At 40.5% G+C, this 22,651-nt stretch overlaps 1 protein-coding gene across 5 annotated transcripts in view; it reads right to left on the bottom strand.

The window, feature by feature from the left end:
* SUGCT (succinyl-CoA:glutarate-CoA transferase) overlaps positions 1 to 22,651 on the bottom strand; it is a 477,812-nt gene that overhangs the window by 380,614 nt on the left and 74,547 nt on the right. For all 5 annotated transcript variants that reach the window (XM_050937744.1, XM_050937745.1, XM_050937747.1 and 2 more), the window contains one exon: positions 9,887 to 10,030. In XM_050937744.1, coding sequence (XP_050793701.1) covers positions 9,887 to 10,030 — 144 coding nt within the window. The remainder of the gene's footprint in view (positions 1 to 9,886; positions 10,031 to 22,651) is intronic.

Raw genomic sequence — 22,651 nt, 5'->3', positions numbered from 1 at the left:
GACATTGTTTTGCCCTCTAAAAAGAATTCTTACATCTGTTTGATTGCTTTGAAGCAGTGACTTGAAATTTGGCAGGAGGGTTGGCCTGGTGTCCGGGATGTGCCTTTTGGGAGGATCAGAGGGAAACAGGAGGTGGTAAGGGGAAACAGTGGTGCAGGGGGAGTCAGTTTTGGTCCTCTGTTTGGAAACAATGCCATTTACAGTATAAAATATACACTCCGGGTAAAAATTTTTAAAAAGTGCCCAAGTGATTTAGAAGCCTGCATCCTATTGACTGTCTAGGCTATTTTAGGGCTTGTCTATACAAATAATGCATGTTTAAAATGCTGGTAGATGCCTGGGGCCTTGCCTACATGGGGACTCGCACTGTTTCTTCCACCAGATGAGCTGGATATTCTAGTAATAGTAGGAATTTTTAGGGAAAATATCTTAATGTAGCCAATGTCATTAACATTGGTTGGAACTGAGGGTGTTTAGCATCCATATAATCATCCTCTTCAGAAATAAATGTCCTATTTGGCAACAATCATCCCTATCAATAAAAAGCAAAGTTAGAAACCACTAGGACACTATGGTCATCTGATGACCATATTTGTTCTGGAAGTCGAAATGGGCTGTGTTTACTCTCAGATCTTAACAGGGATCTTCCATTTAAAATATTGGCAATATATCAGTAATCTGGGACATCAGTCTTTAAAAGAAAGGGGTCATGGAATAGAAAAGGTTTTTAAAAATAATTAAATCATACACAGCAATGTACAAGTATATGGGGGTAGAAAGTTTACACATTTCAGTAAGTTTCTGGTTGAATTGATAAGCAGCTATTTTTAGAAATGAAGAAAAAAATGTTAAATGAGTTGTATGAATCCATTACAGCCGGACTGCTGAAAAACCAACACACACGTTCATTTTCAGCAGGACACTTGTGAATTCCCATTAACTATCCTCCAGGAGTCCCTACCACAGCATTTACACTTCTAAAATAATATTTACTAACGCTATTGGTGCTTTCATAGGGAAGCACAGAAAATGTTCAGCAAAATTAACTCTAGGGTAAGTGGTAACAAAATAGGAGGTGAGTAGAAATCTACAGAATCCATAATCCTGATATTTTTGATACATATAACATCTTTTGCAGCTTCCCTTTGAAAAGCTGTGTGTTTGATGATACGATGGAAGTTGTCCATAAATAAATGATAAATTTAACAATAGTAGGTCACCAGGACCAGATGGTATTCTCCCCAGAGTTGTGAAGGAACTCAAACATGAAACTGCAGAACTACCGTGGTATGATCGGGAAAAAAGCACACACGGTGAGGAGGCAAAGTTTGCAGACAATACTAAATTACTCAAGATCGTTAACTCCAAAGACTATGAAGAGTTACAAAGGGACCTCACTAAACCAGATGCCTGGTGTCATGGTATAATTCCCCACTCTGAACCTGAGCGTTCAAAAGATGGGGTACCAGCATGAATTCCTCTAAGCTCAATTACCAGCTTAGAACCTGTAGCGCTGCCACCAATCAGGAATTCCAGTGCCTGGTACACTCTGGTCCCCACAAAACCTTGCCCAGGGACCCCCAAGACCCAGACCCTCTGGATCTTAACACAAGGAAAGTAAACCCTTTCCCTCACCGTTGCCTCTCCCAGACTTCCTCTCCCTGGGTTACCCTGGAAGATCCCTGTGTGATTCAAACTCCTTGAATCACAAAACAGAGAGGACAATTCACCTTCCTCCCTCCTTCTCTTTCGCCCTCCCAGACTCTTCCTGAGAGAAAGTAATCCTGGCACAGAGAGAAATCAGCCTCTTTCTCCCCCTTCCCTCCTTTCTCCCCACCAATTCCCTGGTGAATCCAGACCCAGTCCCCTGGGGTCTCACCAGAATAAAAAAAACAATTAGGTTCTTAAACAAGAAAAGCTTTTAATTAAAGAAAGAAAAAACAGTAAAAATTATCTTTGTAAATTTAAAAAAAAATGGAATAGGTACAGGGTCTTTCAGCTGTAGACACTGGGAACACCCTCCCAGCCTAAGTATACAAGTACAAATTAAAATCTTTTCAGCAAAATACCAATTTGAACTCCTTTCAGCCAAATACACATTTGAACTTCTTCCAACCAAATACACATTTAAAACTCCTTCCAGCCAAATGCACATTTGCAAATAAAGAAAACAACCATAAGCCTAACTCGCTTTATCTACCTAGTACTCACTATTCTGGACTTATAAGAGCCTGTATCGGAGAGATTGGAGAGAAACCTGGTTGCACGTCTGATCCCTCTGAGCCCCCACAGTGAACAACAACCAAAACTAACAGCACAGCACAAAAACTTCCCTCCTTCAAGATTTGAAAGTATCCTGTCCTCTGATTGGTCCTCTGGTCAGGTGACAACCAGGCTTACTGAACTTGTTAACCCTTTACAGTCAAAGAGATATAAAGTACTTTTGTGCTATTAACTTTTCTTATTTGTTTATGACACCTGGGCAACAAAATGGCAGATGAAGTTCAATGCTGATAAGTGCAAAGTAATGCACATTGGAAAAAGTTATCCCAACTATACATATAAAATGATGAGTTCTAAATTAGCTGTTATTTAACAAAGAGATCTTGGAATCATTATGGATAGTTCTCTGAAACATCTGCTCAATGTGCAATGGCAGTCAAAAAAAGCTAAACAGAAAGTTAGGAACCATTAGAAAAAGGAACAGATGATAAGACAGAAAATATCATGATTTCACTATGTAATTTCATGATACGGCCACACATTGAATACTGCATACAGTTCTGGTCTCTCCACCTCAAAAAGGATATATTAGAATTGAAAAATACAAAGAAGAGCAACAAAAATGATTGAGGTTTGGAACAGCTTCCATATGAGGAGAGACAAAAGACTGAGACTGTTCAGCTTAGAAAAGAAATGACTAAAGGGGGACACAATAGAGATCTATAAAATCATGATTGGTGGGGATAAAGTGAATAGGAAAGTGTTTTATACCCCTTCACATAACACAAGAACCAGGGGTCACCCAATGAAATTAACAGGCAGCAGGTTTAAAACAAACAACAGGAAGTATTTCTTCACATAGTGCACAGTCAACCTGTGGAACTCATTGCCAGGGGATGTTGTAAAAGTCAAAAGTATTACTGGGTTCAAAAAAGAATTAGATAAGTTCATGGAGGACAGGCCTATCAACAGCTATTAGTCAAGATGGTCAGGAATGCAACCCCACGTTCTGGGCGCTCTAAACCCCTGACTGACAGAAACTGAGACTGGACAACAGGGGATTGAGCCCTCACTAATTGTCCTGTTCTATTCATTCCCTCTAAACCAGTGATCAGCAACCTTTGGCACGTGGCCCACCAGAGTAAGCACCCTGGCGGGCCAGACCAGTTTGTTTACCTGCCACGGCCGCAGTTCAGCCAATCACGGTTCCCATTGGCTGTGGTTCGCTGTCCCAGGCCAATAGGGGCTGTGGGAAGCGGTGCGGGCCAAGGGATGTGCTGGCCGCTGCTTCCCATCGCCCCCATTGGCCTGGAGCAGCGAACCGCAGCCAGTGGGAGCCGTGATTGGCCGAACCTGTGGATGTGGCAGGTAAACAAACCGGCCCACCCCGCCAGGGTGCTTACCCTGGTGGGCCACGTGCCAAAGGTTGCCGATCCCTGCTCTAAACAAAGAATCTGGCACTAACCACTGTTGGAAGACAGAATGCTGGGCTAGATGGACCATTGGTCTGACGCAGTATGGCCATTCCTACATTCTTATTTATGATCTTGTAACTTAAAATATCCATTTACTATAGCAAAACAAGTTTAGAGAGATTAAGAAAATGTGCAATCAGAATTTCTACACAACAAGTGGTTATATCTACCCAGGAGCTTTGTTGTTCAGTGAAGTCAAATACTTCTGAACAGAGAGAACTGAACTTCATCAAACAGCAAAGGGTCATATTATTTTACTAGTAATATCTTTAGGAAAATCTTACAAAAAAGCACTTTTAGGAGAGAGGCCTGCTTTCAACTGCTTTGGCATAGGCTGGAGTAACACAAACTTCTAGTTCATATACCAGAAAAAGAGAGAGATAAAGAGAGTAAGAGACAGTCCTGCATTGTGTTGCAAGGCTAAAAAGCCTTTGGAAATAGCCCATTAAGCTCTTTGGTGCTAATGCACTCTGGGAATGACATACGAAACAAACCTCTGAAGGTGAGTGAAATGTTTGAAATGGCACACAGTTTAAGAGAGCTAGATTACATTTCTGTCTCTGCAACATTAATGAACACCCACCGTTCATTCATCCATTGTGCCTTCTTTGAACTCTTTATGTTTTCTTCAGCATAAATGGTTCATCTATTGAGGTGTCAAAGTGTACAGCTCAAAAGAAAAATGTGGTCCAAAGTTCTGTTGGATTTGGGAAATAAATGGGTTTGTATTAACCATCTGTATGCCTGGAGCCAAGATATGGCATTTTCTTGCTGGTGATTCATTTTACATTTCTAGCTTGCCCTGAAATTTCTTGACTCTCTGCACTGGAAAATGAATGAATCCAAAATATAGTTGATTGACTCTAAAGTTAAAAGACTTTTGATAAATGATTTTTAATTAATTAAGGAAGAATTTGAATGGATACAAAACACAGGTGTATGGTTCTCTATATAATAATGATTTTCTTAGATAGATCCAGAACTGAGTTTCAGCTGAAGTTATTCAACAAGAAATAGAATGATACACAATTGTAGTCTAGTTTTAAATCAGAGGAGTCTAATGTGGTTAATAATCCTTCAAAAACTTTAGGCTCTTCTATGATCAACTGCAACCTACACTTTAGTCTTTTGTTGTATGTACATTTGATTCTGTTTTTAACCATATAACACATTCTGATCATTATTATTTATATAGTATTGTACTTCAACTGAATTTGTACCAAACAGCAGGTCTGTGAGAAGTTTATAATTTAACTTATGTGCTGGAAACAATGTAATACAGAATAATACAAACACAGTGGCATATGGTCACTATGTAATTACTTCATCAGATCAAAGTAATCAGAACATGATGTTTCAGCATCACGTTCTTCCTTCACTCCTCCTGAAATTACTCCTATCGGACATATTCTAATCAGAGCAACATTGATGCCAGGGATCTACTATAATAGTCACTGTTCCTGTCCTGCCAACATTTCATCAGCATCTCCAATAGGACAAGCTTGTGGGGGTTATTAGACCTCCAGAAGTTCAGCATCACACAGAATTCAGTTCTTTTACTCACTTACTGTAACTTGACCTTGGCACCTTCCTCCATCAAGTTATAGTCTGTTCTCTTGTTGTTTATATAAATTACTAAGCCATACAGAGGACCTGTGGGCCTTATTCAAAGCTCATTTCAGTCAATGGAAATATTCCCATTGACCTCATGGAGTCTGGATCAGGAGAGCGCTAAAAATTTGTTTATTGTCCTGTTGGTTACTCATACTTCTTCATTTTTTCACTTCTTTACATCTGTTAGCCTGAACTCTTACTTTCCAGTTTCGGGGGTTGCACTTTTTCTTCTAATCCATAAAGTGATTCTGATATATTGTACATTGGTAACAAACCATAGTAAAACTTTCAGTTTCATATCCAGAGTCATGTCCATAATTCAAAGACCATAATAAACTCACTGTATTGACTGGAACTAATGTCTATCTTCATCATCAAGCTTTCTCCTTTCCCTCCTCTAGTCTATTGCTATGTTTTAATATGTTTCCTATACTTTTTAGAAAAGATGGAGTTTTCCTTCCTCCTTTCCCTAGCTAATAAATCTTCTTCAATTATCATTAGTACAACTCATGAACCCAATCAATCCGAGGTCTAGGTGGAGCATAATCTACCAGATTTTATGTATTACTAATGATTTGAAATAGCAGAAACAGTATGTAATCTCTGAGGACAAACTCAGCTTTTCTTTCAAACACGTTAATATTGCTCTTTCAAAAATCTGTATAGCTCAGGGGTGGACAAACTACGGCCCAGAGGCCACATCCAGCCCTCCAGATGTTTTAATCTGGCCCTCGAGCTCCCGCTGGGGAGCGGGGTCCGGGGCTTGCCCCACTCCACGCGACTCCTGGAAACAGTGGCATGTTTTCCCTCCAGCTCCTACGCGTAGAGGCAGCCAGAGGGCTCGGCACACTGCTCCAGCTCCAAGCACCACCCCTACAGCTCCCATTGGCCAGGAACTGCAGCCAATGGGAGCTGCAGGGCTAGTGCCTGAAGATAGGGCAGCGCGCAAAGCCTCCTAGCGGTGCCTCTGCTTAAGAGTCATAGGAGGGACATGCCACTGCTTCTGGGAGCTGCTTGAGGCAACCGCAGCCCAGAGCCTGCACCCCTGACCCCATCCCATGCCCCAACTCCCTGCCCCAGCCCTGATCCTCCTCCTGCCCTCTGAACCCGACAGTCCCAGCCCAGAGTACCCCCTGCACTCCCATCCCCACCCCAGAGCCCGCACCCCCAACCAGAGCCCTCACCCCTCCATCTCAGCCCGGAGCCCCCTCCCATGCCCTGAACTCCTCATTTCTGGCCTCACCCCAGAGCCCGCACCCCCTACTGGAGGCCTTACCCGCTCCTGCATCCCAACCCACAATTTCATGAGCATTAATGCCCCTCCATACAATTTCCATACCCAGATGTGGCCCTCATGCCAAAGAGTTTGCCCACCCCTGGTATAGCTCAAGCGGAAGCATGCAGTGCCAAATTCTGCTGTCTCTTACGCTGATAAACTCAGTGGAATGATTCAGAAGTTATACCCTTGTAACAGAGCAGTATTTGACCCATATTTTTTAGAACAATTAAAAGTAACTTAGCATTCATTTCTGCTACCTCGAAGATACGCAGTGAAAGAGAAATCCTATTTCTCTATGTAGTGTGTACATTACACTTTTTTAATCACGTGCAGAAGACAGAGGGAGAATTTAGTGGTTTGGAAAGCTGGTGCTAAATAGCCTTGGAGACAAACTTCCTTGTTCATCCACAGGCTAGATAAAACACAGATAACTGTGTAAGATTCCTATATCCTGCCCTACCAATGTGCCTCAACTTTCACCAGCAATAACCACCTCTAAATAGGATAAGTTCACCCTCTGTGTCCATTCAAACCATGAGCTCTCCAATTAACACAGACAACACAACATGGCCTAGTAGAGAGGAAGCATTGCCTAGGAGTTATAGCAGTAAGCAGCGAGTCAGGGGACCTGGATTTCATTCTTAATTCTGCCACTGAAATATATCATGTGACCTGGGGCAAATCACAAACTTTCTGTGTCTCCCTATTTGGAAAATGGGGATCAGGCTTACCACTTTTGTTAAGTGCTTGGAGATAATAGAATGAAAGGTACTATTCAAACACAAAAAGTATTATCATCATCAGTTTATGGTTATGGTTTATGTGATACCTGAAGACCTGAACTGAGACCACTATATCATCTCTCAAAGACAATCATTAGAGACTATCAATGTGGTCTGGATTTGGACACCTAAAAGGCAAAAGTTTCTAAAGCTCACTGCTAATCCCATAAGCTATCCTGCAATTTAAAACACATTTACCAATAAAGATATGAATGAAGAAAACAATGTCTTCTAATTTGCTAGATTTTTCCAGAGTCATTTAACAATTATGAGAATATACTGTGTATCTTTATAACAAATATAAACGGAAATGCAGTAATTGGAAGCAGAGAAGTGACTTGAGAACAATCATACATTACAAACAATATTAACCACATTATCCTGTCTGTGGAATCTGAGACAATACATAATAAAAATCGTTAATGTTAAAGAAGTATAACACATCTTGCAGTATTTCAGTCCAAAAGAAACTAGCTCACTATAGTATTTTATTTATTTATTTATTTATTGTGCCTGGTTGCAATTAAATACAGGAAGGATATTAAAACTTCCAAGAGATTTTTTTTTCAAACCACAACAGAAGAATAGGCGCAGTTGCATAATTGGAGCCAAATCCAAAACCCACTTCCTTCTTATTTACTAGCATCAGCTAAAGGACACTATATAGATGCTGATGCTAAAAGATCTGGAGTTGACAACTATAAATCATCTATGGGGAAATTTTTTTTCAAAACAAACTTATGCCAAGGGTTAAAAGTTTATAGCTGAGAGACAACAGAAAGTTAGTGCCCACTGCAAAAACTACATCTAGTAGTCATCCTGTCTCTCTTCAATAAAGGCCCTGAATTTTGTTTTGTTGTGGGAAAAGAAATCTTCACCAGTTAATAAATTACACTGTAGCAGAATAATATATTAATATTCTGCTACAGTGTAATTTGGTGTAGACACAGAATCGGAGGGCTCTTTTACAGGATGACATTCTATTTTACTAGCAGCCATTTGTCATCTATACATAGCAGAGCTAAAATTAGAAAATATGCTTCCTGATCCTCATGTTATATATCAGGCTTTGGTCTTCTTCATTGGCAGCAGAATTTCAGTTCAATGTTGCCTTGTTACCATCACTGACAGATCTGTGCAGAAAGTTTAATATTAAGGTGATCTGAGAAAAAGAAGACCTCTTGCATGGCTTTAAGAAAAGCATCAGAATGACATTTGAGAATAATGATGGACGCTTAAATGTTGGAATGTACAGATTTGGGGGGAGAATGGATAAAACAAACCAAATACTATTTTTCAGCACTTTCAAATTATTTCAGGTATTTAAATAGCTCTGATTCTTCATGTTCTTACAAAAAGATCCCACACATTTTATCTTGAGTACAGTGAATGAAAAAGAAGGCAATACTGTCCTCTTACAGGTATAGGGGTAGCCCTGCCTCCGACTTCATATCCTTAAATGTTGTTTGTGTTGAATGGAAAGGTGAGTATTTTAAATAAGGTAAGGGTCAGGGAAGGAAGAAAAAGTATAAACAGGCTGCAATGTTAGCTCTGTGCCAGAAAGTATAACAGTTGGATGCAAAAAGTTCTCCATAAAGGTCACTGTTGCCATATCAACTTTAGTAAGACTGTCCTTCAAGAACGCATTTGGTTTGCCATCCAGGAAAAGCGATCTCTCCCTTCACAATAGAAGAATTACTAAACTCTAGCTTGAGTCAGGTTGGAACGAAATATATCATTGTCAGTCTGTTTTGGGATTGCTATTTTAAGGCCAAATTCTGAAGCCCTTACTCAGACAATATTCGCATCTGAACCCAAATGAGAGCTTTGCTGAGTAAGGACCTAAGGATTTGACCATTATTCAGGATACAACTACAAGGAAACAAATGCTATCTTTGAAATTAACAACCTAAATTTTCTACACTGCAATTCCTTAGCCCGAGACAGCTGGCACGGGCCAGCTGCAGGTTTTTAACTGCAGTGTAGACAGACCCTGCCAGATTATATACTGACTCTGACATTCAGGGTGATCCTGTGCAAGTTACTTAGGGCTGAACGCTCAAAAGGAGTTAGGCTTCTAACTTCCATTCATTTCAATAGAAGTTAGCACCCTAAACAGAAGTTAGGAATCTAACTCCTTTTGAACATTCAGCCCTTAGCCTCTATGGAAGAAATAAACCCCAGTGCTAAGGCCGCACTGTACTAGGGTGATTTCATCAGCTGTGTTTATGCATACATCACAGGGACATTAAAAACACTAATTAATCAAGCCTCAAAGTGCTTTGAGACCCTCAGTAAAAGATGGTATTTAGTTGTCAGACAGAAGTGCTGTAGTAATAGTCATCAATCAAAATAAATCAACCACTACTACAGAAATATAAACCAGGAAATTTGTCTCTAGTATTGCTTTCAATGTCATTATATTAGGGATGCATTTGGCCCAATGCACAGAAACCAACAAGAAAAGTAAATCTACATCAACAAGCTAAGTAAAACATTCTTTAAACCCGTACCTGAGATGACAATAGATTGCAGTCAATGTGAAGTCCCTTCCCAGTTTTATATCTTTGAAGCAGGCCGGCCATGATTGCTCCATACGTGTACAGCCCTGTAGCAAGGTCTGTCATGGCTACTCCTGGCCTAACTGGATCACCATCCTAGCAAAAGAGAAAAAATGGGAACAGGGAAGAAATTAATATTTTGTTATGGTACATTCCATATAAGACAAGGGTTAAAAAATATGTTCCTAGTACGTATTACAGAAACATGCTAAGAAGCTAAAATATCTTCTGAGTGAATTAAGTTGAAAAGCCTGACACTGAAAAATATACATTCTCACAAGTATCTGCAGATAATCTGTTCCTAGCAATTCTGTAACTTTACAGCACTCTCCTCTACAAACAGTGGTAAATTGGGAAAGAATTGTTGTGCTACTCTAACCTCTAATCAACATTATCGCTTTCATTCAATAGTTTCAAAATGTCTTTTAAAAATAAGAAATTGTTAGAGGCAATATTATTCCAAAGGAAAACACAATTTAATATACCTGGAAAACAAGATACTGTAGGACTTGTCGTACAGTTTGTCAGTGGCACATGTCTGACTGAGGAGGAAGGCAAACTGCCCCATTAATTTTCTCGCTGTATCTTAAAACATTCGTCACCCGTTTCCAGTAGAAAAGATTGTTTTATAAAAGGAAGCCCTGAAATGCCAGTGGGGATTCACAAAGGTTTTATGAAATGAGACACAATTTGAGACTCACTTTGTAAGCGTATTTAATCCTCAAACATAAAAAACATATATATACAAAATGAAAAGCTTGTGATTCTGTTACTGAAATGTAAGAACACAGTAAGAGTCCCATACAGCTAATTAGTTAGGCCTACTAGTGTTCTGTATTTGCCCTTCAATACAAGCACACTTTTACCAATGTTTGCTTTCTCATCAGCTAACATATTGCAAAATTACAACCAAACCAATCTGAAAGTGCCAATATTGAGCTGACTGGCTGGAAGTGCAGGTGGTGTAAAAATATTCAAAATTCTGAATCCAACTATCCAGTCGTCCATGATTTTCCTGTCACATGCAATGTGATACAATGAAGTGTAACAACTTCTCTTTGCAAACATGTATTTGGGACAAAAACCTGGATCTTCAATTGTAAATACTAAAAGAGAAGGAACAAAATCAGGATTAGGTTCCATCAGTCACGCGTCAGCCTTTTCTCACTGTTTAAGATTCAGTATTTGAGATCATTCAATCTAACTAAGTAACAAAGATTTCATAGCTTCTCTGAATCATTTTTCAATTGTGTCCTAATTAATAATAAAGAACTAGAACCACGCAAAAGCATGCCAGATTTCCATTGCAAGTGTGACAGTAATGTCATTGGCCTGTAATCTTCAAATCCCTCTGAAATCTTCAATTGCTTTTGTAAATTTAGTGCTTCTCTATAGAGTGCCTTGTCCAAAATAAGTGTCATGTTTTGACCAAAGTTCTCCTCAGGTTCAATGCAAATTTCAGTGCATTGATAGTAATTGGATCAATCTAGGTACTTCTGTGGCCCCCCTCATAGTATATCTGAATGTGACCCAAAAACTAATGAATTCATCGTCACAGTATCTGTGTGAGCTAGGGAAGACCTATCTCTATTTACAGATGGGAAACTAAGGCACAGACAACGTTTCTTGTCCAAAGTCATTCAGGAAATATGTGGCAAATCCAGGAATTGAACTAAGGTCTTTTGAGCGCCAGTCCAGTGCTTTGACGATAAGATTACCTAACTGTGGAAAAATTTCTGAGCGTTCCATACAATATCATTAGGAAGCTGGGACTCAATCCTCTTTTTTTAATCAACTAACCATAATGCTGATTATGGCTGAAGAACTGTTTTAATCTTCCATCATGTGCTTCAGAATTGTGCTAGAAATTATTTCTTTCCCAACAAGGCTTATAGTGTCCTGAACACTCATATTTCAGACATGAAATAGTGTCACACTGAAGTCAATGGCAACACTCTCATTGACTTCATCCGGGCCAGGATTTTGCCCCAGAAGTTTAAGGTTACTGCATCCAAGAAGTTCTCACTTTGCTGCATTTTATTTTTGTTGTCTGAGCAAAAGGCAAAGAGATTTTCCAATATCACAGACTAGTCATAAATATCAGCTAGGGAATGAACAAGTCTACTAACAGAAAAGATGAGACAACCATTATTTCAGAAGCTATAGTACTTTTTACTCTAAGAAAGTTAAAAATTAAGGCTCAGATTCTGATGCCATTACTTGCATTGAATAGTTCCTTACTCCACACGTGATGGCACTGAAGTCAATGAGACTACTTTTGGAATAAGGTACTCATCATCAAGAGGAAGGGTATCAGAATTTGGCCCAAAATCAGTATGAAAAAGGTAATGAAGTATGAAGGTTGCATCTCATAAAAAAGGGCAGCGTTTTGTCAAACAGCACACAGACAAGACACCTTTAAGCAATTCTGGCAGACATTCAATAAAACTTGAATTTATAGAGTCACTTTAACTACTTCTCAGTTTACATTGCTAATTCTAATCACTTTTTAGGACTACAAAGTAATTATGATAATTCCGACTCTTTTAAAAGAACTTGATTTCATTCAAGAAAATAAAAAGCTGTCCTTAAAGTCAAACACTGTTTTCCTATTCTGTTTTTAGCAGAGTAAGTTGCGTATATAAATTCAATAACTAGCTATCCATGAGTCATTTAAATGGGATTTTGTTTGTACCAGTTAGGTAATGAATCAACAGTGTGCCCTTGTTGCCAAGAAGGCTAATGGCATTTTGGGCTGTATAAGCAGGGACATTGCCAGCAGATCGAGGGACGTTATCATTCCCTCTCTTCGACATTGGTGAGGCCTCATCTGGAGTACTGTGTCCAGTTTTGGGCCCCACACTACAAGGCGGCTGTGGAAAAATTGGAAAGAGTCCAGCAGAGGGCAACTAAAAAGATTAGGGGGCTGGAACACATGACTCATGAGGAGAGGCTGAGGTAACCAAGATTGTTTAGTCTGCAGAAGAGAAGAATCAGAGGGGATTCGATAGCTGCTTTCAACTACCTGAAAGGAGGTTCCAAAGGAGGATGGATCCAGACTGTTCTCAGTGGTGGCAGATGAAAGAACAAGGAGTAATGGTCTCAAGTTGCAGTGGGGGAGGTTTAGGTTGGATATTAGGAAAAACGTTTTCACTAGGAGGGTGGTGAAGCAGTGGATTGGGTTACCTAGGGAAGTGGTGGAATCTCCTTCCTTAGAGGTTTTTAAAGCTAGGCTTGACAAAGCCCTAGCTGTGATGATTTAGTTTGGAATTGGTCCTGCTTTGAGCAGGGGGTTGAACTAGATGACCTCCTGAGGTCCCTTCCAACCCTGGTATTCTATTATTCTAATATTGCGCTGTCAAATGCACTAAGAAATCAATTTGGGGACAAAAAATTGCAGGAAATTAAGCTTCTATATAAGATGGCAAGAACTACTACTTTATTCATTATATTTTAAAATTGTCAAATGAAAAGTTAAGACGGCACAAAGTAGAAATTAAAGAAATCTTGAAAATCACCATTAAAAGTACATGAACAACTAGTGTAATAACTATAAAGGAAAGGGAACAGCCCTACTTTATATAATACTATGAAATCCCTCCTGGCCAGAGACACCAAAATCCTTTTACCTGTAAATGGTTAAGAAGCTCAGGTAACCTGGCTGACACCTGACCCAAAGGATCAATAAGAGGACAAGATACTTTCAGATCTTGGGGGAGGAAAGGCTTTTGTTTGTGTGCTCTTTGTTTTGGGGTTGTTCGCTCTTGGGACTAGGAGGGACCAGACATCAATCCATGTTCTCCAAATCTTTCTGAACCAGTCTCTCATATTTCAAACTTGTAACTAACAGCCAGGAAAGACGTGTTAGTTTTATCTTTGTTTTCTCAACTTGTAAATGTTCCTTTTTGCTAAGAGGATTTACTTCTGTTTGCTGTAACTTTGAACCTAAGGCTAGAAGGGGTTCCTCTGGGCTCTATGAATCTGATTACCCTGTAAAGTTACTTTCTATCCTGATTTTACAGAGATGACTTTCACCTTTCTTTCTTTAATTAAAAGTCTTCTTTTTAAGAACCTGATTGATTTTTCCTTGTTTTAAGATCCAAGGGGATTGGATCTGGACTCACCAGGATTTGGTGGGGGAAAGAAGAGGGGATGGTTAAAATCTCCTCGTGTTAAGATCCAAGGGGTTGGATCGGTGTTCACCAGGAACTTGGTGAAGAAGTCTCTCAAGACTATCCAGGAAAAGGAGTTAGTACTTGGGAGTGGTGGCAGCAAAACCAGATCTAAGCCGGTAATTAAGCTTAGAGGTTCTCATGCAGGTCCCCACATTTGTACCCTAAAGTTCAGAGTGGGGAAGGAATCTTGCCAACTAATCTTCTGCTACTTTCACACCAGCCCCTGCTCGGGGCTATGCCTAAAGTTACAGAACCCCTTGGTGGCACTATGACTCACAGAGACCTCTTAGTAACAATAAATCCCCTGCTTATAAAGGACTATATTAGCAACACGTTAGACCCCCTTACCACTCACCCCATGCCGTGTTTATTTTGGCTAGTAAGTAAAGGGGATGGAACCAAGGCTCCACGCATTCCCCTCCCCACCACCTGCTTTGGGGAGGAAGCAAGCAGGCAAGTTTTCATGGTTACTTCTGTGTGTGGGATCCAATGGCCAGAAGCTGGGTAGAACTGAATCAGTGCATAAGAGAGATTTTTTTTATTTCCCTGTTCTATCACGTAGTCAAGATACTATCTACCCTAAGCTGTTTCATAGCAAACATCAAACAAAACCTTTACCCTATATCTAGTGACAGCCTTCAGTATGTGAAGCAAAATGTATCCATCTTAATCATAGGGGCAGACACAGAAAGGGCATAATTCTAAATTTCACTAGCTTGCAAATAAATGAGACAGCAACATTCTGAGATTGAAAGCAAAACTCCACTGGCTTAAAAAGACATCAAGTCTCAACCCTGATGGAGAAAATTACAAATGCGATATGATAATGACAGGGATGATTTCAGCAGACACTGTATCACATGAACTTCTTTCTTGGATCTTGGTACCAACATCTGCCTCATCAAGTACACCATTGTCCAGTTCTTGCTTAATAAGACTGTATCTTCTTCTCTTCAAGTAGATTTCCTTTGTCTCTGTACATGGTTAATGGACAATTCTTTATCTATGACTCACAAAGAAGAGAAACTTCGTTGAACATAACTTAAGATTGCGCTCATCAATAAATCAAACCATAAAAGAATTTGTATTTCCTAAATTAAAGATTAAAAAGGATTAAAGGGTTGCAAAATCAAGCTCGCTCAAGTTAGAAAATGCCAGGATGCCTTAGTTCGGCCCACTTGCGCATATGCATTATGATACAGCCTTTAATTATACGACCCTACCCCCTGCCCCCCCTCCCAAAAAAAAGAGCACCCCTGGTTCATTCAGGGCATGAACAGAGGTTGGGTAATGAAGGAGTCTGTTGTCTATAGGACCCATGCCTCATTTGTTGTAGAAATTGGGAAGTTTGTAGTGAACAAGGCAGGTCAGCTAGTTAACAGGAGCAACTAAGTGATCCTTGGGGTGAGTTTGTTGTTTGTTAGCTTGCTGTGGTATGCTTGCTTGAAGTTTATAGTGCAGTCTGTTTTGGGGGCTATATACTGAGCCAAGCAGTCTGCTAAACTAGGCTAAGAGTTTACTGACAAGGCTCTAGCCTTACTCTTCAATCCCTAATCCCTTTAGGATACCATGAGAAGGGGGCAGGGCTAACACAGAGAACAGAAGTTTAAAAAGCCATCTCAGAGGCAACCAGAGGAGCTAGTGAACACAGGAGTTTTGCAAGGAAATTTAGAGAAGACGTGCAAGTTGCAGACATATCTAACAAACACACTCTAAACTTAAACCAATATCCCACTCCGTCACCAAACAGAAAAAACCCTGCAAGAGTTAAAATTATGCTGGCAGATGTCCCGCAGCAGAGTGGGGGGCTGTCCAGTTTATTGAACTAAATGCGACAAATACAATTACCTGCCTAATGAGCAGGTTGCTTATGTGTGCCTGCGGTGTAAGCAGTTCATGGCCCTCAGACGCACAGATCAGACTCTTAAAATCATAGTGGCTGAAATGGAAGATCTCAGGGAGACAGAGAGGATACAGAGGAGCTTTCAGAGACACAGTAGAGCAGTCCCATCCCGAATCTGACAGCCTCTGTGCTGGTGAGAAAGAAGAAAGTCTGAAGGAATGAAAGCATCAAGCTGGAGCAGATAGAAACAAACCCACCATTGCAACCCTCCTTACAGATGATGTCATGGTATCCTCTCGCACTGGGGATGCCACTCTGAGGGAGGGAACCCCTGTTATTAGGAAGAAACAGGTAATAGTAATGGGAGATTCAATTATTAGAAATATAGATGGGTTTGAGATGACCAGGAGAACTGCATGGTGAACTGCCTGCTCGGTGAGAAGGTTTGCAGACTTCTCAAGACGTCTAGATAGACTAATGTGCAGTGCTGAGGAGGAGCTGGTGGTCATGATACATGTAGGTACTGGTGACACAAAGAAAGATAGGAGAAAGGTCCTGAAGGCCAAATTTAGGCTGCTAGGTAAGAGATTGCAGTCAAGGACCTCCCTGGTAGCATTCTCTGAACGGCTTCTAGTTCCACATGCAGGGTCAGTTAGACAGGCAGAACTGCAGGGTCTCAATGTGTGGAAGAGACGATGGTGTTGGGAGGAGGAGTTTATTTATTTATTAGAAACTGGAGAATTAATAATTTATTTATTAGAAACTTGGAAACCTTTGGTAAGGGAGAAGCCTATAGAGGAAGGATGGGCTCCATTTAAACCAAAACAGAACCAGATTCCTGGCATGTAAAATTTTAAAAGTCATACAGGAGTTTTTAAACTAAGGGCTGGGAGAAAGCTAACATGTAAGGAGGAGCACATGGCTCAGATAAAGACATCTCTTGGGCAGGATTCATTAAAGGGGAAACTTCCCACAGGGCTGAAGGCCCGACACCCCACTCCCCCACAGGACAGAAGCCCCTAACCCCACTACCGTGCTGTAGGGCAGAAGCCCTGAGCTTCTCGCACTCCAGTCTGGTAGGTGGAGAATGTGGTGGGAATATGGGAGATGCCATGAGCCACACTTTAACTGTAAAAGAGCCGCACGTGGTTTGGCCACCTCTGCTCTATATCCTAGGAGAGAGGAGAGGACAGAAATTGATAAAGCATAGGTAGGAACTGACCAGAAACAATCAAACAAAAAAGTGTCCCATTCAACTGCATCACATAAAGGCAGATAAATACAGTAATGACAAATTTTATAAGTGCTTGTATAAAAATGCCATAAATCTAACTATGCAGTGCTATTGTAGACATTTTGGTTCCAGGATATTAGAAAGAAGAGGTAGGTGAGGAAATCTCTTTTATAAAGGTTAGTCCAATAAAATATATTACCTCACCCACCTCGCCTCTCTAGAAGTCTAAATACTAAAATGGGTGAACTTGAGTGCCTGATATTAAATGATGATATTGATATAATAGGCATCACAGAAACTTGGTGGAATCACGGGCGGCTCTACGTATTTTGCCACCCCAGGCACAGCAGTCAGGCGGCTTTCAGCAGTACGCCTACGATAGGTCCGCTGGTAACACAGGTTTGGCAGCATGCCTGAGGGAGGTCCGCTGGTCCTGCTTGTTCGATGTACCGCCGCCAAACTGAAGCCGCAGGACCGTCAGACCTCCCACAGGCATGCTGCTGAAGGCAGCCTGACTGCTGCCCTCACGGCAACCGGCAGGCTGCCTCCCGCGGTTTGCCGCCCCAGGCACACGCTTGGTGCACTGGTGCCTGGAGCCACCCCGGGTGGAATGATGATAATCATTGGGACATGGTAATATCAGGGTATAAAATATACAAGTCATGCTGGTGGGGGAGTGGCACTATATGTGAAAGCAAGTCAAATATATAAAAATCTTAAATGAATCCTGCATGGATAGAAATTCAATGAATAATAACAATATAATAGCAGAAATACACTACTGACCACCTGACCAGGACAGTGATTGTGAAATGCTCAGGGAAATTAGAGAGGGTACAAAAACAGAAAGCCCAGTAATAATGGGGATTTCAACTATCCCCATAATGACTGGATACATTTCACCTCAAGACGAGATCCAGAGATAAAATTTCCAAACACTATTAACAACTGCTTATTGGAGCAGCTAGTCCTGGAAGCCACAAGGGGACAGGCAATTCTCGATTTAGTTCTGGTCCAAGATGTGAATACAGCCGAACCACTTGGCAATAGCAACCATAAATGAAATTAACTTTAACATCCTTGCAGGGGAGAAAATACCAAAGAAACCCACCACAGTAGCATTTAACTTCAAAAAGGGGAACAATGAACAACAACGACAACAAAAGGAGGAAGCTAGTTAAGTGGAAATTAAAAGAAAGATTCACCAGAGTGAAATGCCTGAAAGCTGCATGGAAACTATTTATAAATACCATAATAGAGACTCAAACTAAATGTATACCCCAAATAAAAAGAGGGACAAAAAATGCCACCAGAGCTAAACAGCAGAATAAAAGAGTCAGTTAGAGGCAAAAAGGCATCCTTTAAAAATTGGAAGTAAAATGCCAGTGAGGAAAATAGAAAGGAGCATGAACTCTAGCAAGTCATGTGTAAAAGTATAATTAGGCAGGCCAAAAAAAGAATTTCAAGAGCAACTAGCAAAAGGCACAAAAACTAACAGCAAAAAAAAAGTTAAGTATATCAAAAGCAGGAAGTCTGCCAAACAATCAGTGGGGCCACTGGCCAATCAAGGTGCTAAAGGAGCACTCAGGGAAGAAAAGGCCATTGCAGAGAAGCGAAATGAATTCTTTGCATTGATCTTCACTACAGCGGACATGAGAGAGATTCCCACACCTGAGTCATTCTTTTTAAGTGACAAATCTGAGGACCTGTCCCAGATTGATGTGTCAGTAGAAGAGATTTGGAACAAACTGATAAATTAAACAGTAATAAGTCACCAGGACCAGATGGTATTCACCCCAGAGTTCTGAAGGAACTCAAATATGAAACTGCAGAACTAACTGTGTAATCTATCGCTTAAATCAGCCTCTGTACCAGATAGGGAACCAGACAGCAAATGTGAAAAATCGAGACAGGGAATGGAGGGTAACAGAAGCCTATATAAGAAAAAGACCCAAAAATCGAGACTGTCCCTATAAAAATCGGGACATCTGGTCACCCTAGTACCAAATGACTGGAGAATAGCTAATATAAACACCAATTTTTAAGAAAGACTTACTGACATGTAATTACCACAGTCACTTATGGAGCCTATTTTCAGTACCCGGCAAATTGGTTGAAACCATAGTATAGAACAGAATTGTCACATAGATTAATACAATATGTTGGGAAAGAATCAAAATGGCTTTTGTAAAGGGAAAAAATGTCTCATCAATCTATAGGAATTCTTTGAGCACGTCAATAATCATGTGGACAAGGATGATCGGGTGGAAACAGTGTACTTGGACATTCAGAAAGCTTCTGACAAGGTCCACTACCAAAGGCTTTTAAGCACAATAAGCAGTCATGGAATAAGAGGGAAGGTCCTCTCATGGATTGGTAACTGGTTAAAAGACAGGAAATATAGGGTAGAAAAAAGTAGCAGGTTTTCACATGGAAAGTGGTAAATAGCAGGGTCACTCAAGGATCTGTACTGGGACCTGTACTGTTCAACATATTTCTGAATGATCTGGAAAAAGGGGTAAACAGACAAGTGGCAAAGTTTACAGACAATACTAAATTACTCAAGATAGTTAAGTCCAAAGCTGATTGAGAAGAGTTACAAAAGGATCTCTCTAAACTGGGTGCCTGTGCAACTTAATAGCAGATAAAATTCAATGTTGATAAGTGTAAAGTGATGCACGCTGGAAAAAAGTAATCCATACACACAAAATGATGGGTTCCAAATTAGCTGTTATCATTCAAGAAGAGACCTTGGAATCACTGGGCATAGTTCTCTGAAACATCTGCTCATTGTGAAGCAGAAGTGAAAAAAACCTAAACAGAATGTTATGAACCATTTGCAGAAGGATAGATAATAAGACAGAAAATATAATGCCAGTATACATAATTCATGGTACACCCTCACCTTGAATACTGTGTGCATTTCTGGTCCCCAATCTCAAAAAACGTATTAGAATTGGAAAGGGTACAGAAAGGGCAACAAAAATAATTAGGAGTATGGAACAGCTTCCATATGAGGAGACATTAAAAAACCTGGGACTAGTCAGCTTAGAAAAGAGATGACTAAGTGGGAGACATAATCAGGGCCGCCCAGAGGATTCAGGGGGGCCTGGGGCAAAGCGGGGGAGCTGCAGCGCTTGTACTCACCCGGTGGTGGTCCGGGTCTTCGGCAGCATTTCGGTGTTGGATGGGGGGTGGTGGTGGAAGGCCTTCATGCGCTCCATGCCTTCGGCAGCACTGAAGGGCCCCCGCTGCCAAAATACCGCTGAAGATCTGGACCGCCGACAGGACAGGGATCACGGGGCCCCTGTGGGGCCCGGGGAAAATTGCCCCACTTGTCCCCCCCTCCCTAGGCGGCCCTGGACATAATATAGGTCTATAAAATCATGACTGGTGTGGAGAAAAAACGTTATTTACCCCTTCACATAACACAAGAACCTGAGGGTCACCCAATTAAATTAATAGGCAGCAGGTTTAAAACAAACAAAAGGAAGTACTTCTACACACAACAGTCAGTCACCCCATGCAACTTGTTGCCAGGGGATGTTGTGAAGGCCAGGAGTACAACTAGGGTCGAAAAAGAATTCGATAAGTTCCTGGAGGATAGCTATTAGCCAAGACGGTTAGGGATGCAACCTCCACGCTCCGGATATCCATAAACTTCTGACTGCTAGAAGCTGGGACTGGATGACAAAGAGGATGGATCACTTGACAACTGCCCCGTTCTGTTCATTTCTCCTGGCACTGGCCACTGTCAGAAGACAGGATACTGGGCTAGCTGGACTGTTGGTCTGACCCAGTAAGGCCGCTCTTATGTTCTTACGACTGCAGAAAGAAAAATAGTTTCAAGGTAAAGCAGTTGAATGCTGTCCTGGAGAACTGGATTCCATCCCTGCCTCTGCCACCTGAGTTCCTGTGTGACTCTGGGCAAGTCTCTTACACCAAACTTTTCGCAGGCAGTCACTTCTGCATGTAATTAAAGGCTGTATTATAATGCATACACTCAAGAGGGTCAAATTAAGGTTGCATGGGCAATGTTTATTCTGGAATATCCTAACTTGAGAGTGCTTGACTTTTCCAGCTTTTTAATCCTTTTTAATTCTTAACTTTGTACTTCCTGTTTTTTTATGAAAACAACCATAACTAATCTTCAAGTTTTTTGTTCATAAATTTCTTTAGATTTTTACGTGGTATTTATATAACATTTACACATTTGTTGTCTTCAGTATATATTTTATTTCCATTGTTATCTTGAGAAGCTCGATATTTCACCACTCAAGTGCCACATCGACCAATATACTGAAAATAATTAAACTAAACTGTATTCAAAACAAAAACTTTTTTTGCAATTTCAGTTTTAGTGCAACTTTTAAATTACCTTTTTTCTAACTGTATAACAGAAAACTGAGCAAGAACTCATCTTTTCCTACTTTTTAAAAAACAGAATGTCATAGTCTCCAATTTGTAACAAGCAGATAATATACATGAAAAGGAGCTGTAATTTTGTACCTTATTTTCATGCTACTCTTTTTGAGGAGAATAACAAACAATTGCTCTTGAAAAGAACCAGTATAACTTACCACAGCACAAACTCAAAGGAGCACAGCAAGCGCTTATCCAAACCCATTCTGCTTCCATCACAGTTTCTCCTGTCACCCTTCTTTGTAATAATGGGTCATCTGAGGTATATCAGGTAGCAAAAGCAGCCACTGCCATAACATCCAGGGCAATCATGACTCTCTGCAAATATGCTAATGAACTGGATGGAGTGAGCAACAAGTGACTGATTATCTCTGACATCACAATGTTACTGTTCAGGCAGCAGCAAGGAGCATCAAACATGCACTGTGTGGGGGGGAAAAAAAAAATCAGGTGCTCCAGTGTTCCTAAATTTTCTAAAAAAAAAAAAAAAAAATCCAGCAACATGCAAAAAGAAAATTCATAGTGGAAATCATTCCACACACATTAATGAGTGGCCAAAATCTGGTTCAAATCCCCCCTGATGTTTACAAAAAAGGGTTATGAACAAAAGTTGAGACACTGAGGTATAGACAAAGTAAAACAGAAAATTTTGACACAAAGTTAATTATTGCCTTGTTACTGCAAGACCATAAGAAGATTGAAAAATAGACCATCACCCCATTGCTTCTGAAACCAACTACTGAACTCAAATTTTGGGATTCCTTCCTTCTTAGCACAGAATCAAAGGCAGCATCTCTGCAGTGAAGCATGTAACATACTCTACTTTCCATTACAAGGTGGATCTTGTCCTTCCTCTTCCATAACTTCAACTAAAAAGCTCCTTGTCCCTTGAAACTTTTGTCTGCCAGCCAAAAAGTTTGACAAGGTTTGGGGAGGCTCAAACAAGTAATTTATGAGATATGAAACATTATTAAAAAGGTACATTTTCAAACTTAACTCTACCCTTAAATGGTTTTGATTTGGGGATATAAGTTAAAGACGGA

The sequence above is a fragment of the Gopherus flavomarginatus genome, chromosome 2 (genome assembly GCF_025201925.1).
Source record: "Gopherus flavomarginatus isolate rGopFla2 chromosome 2, rGopFla2.mat.asm, whole genome shotgun sequence".
In the NCBI taxonomy this organism is placed as follows: Eukaryota; Metazoa; Chordata; order Testudines; family Testudinidae; genus Gopherus; species Gopherus flavomarginatus.
The sequence above is the reverse complement of the archived record's forward strand: the minus strand, read 5'-3'. Positions and strand labels throughout refer to the sequence as shown.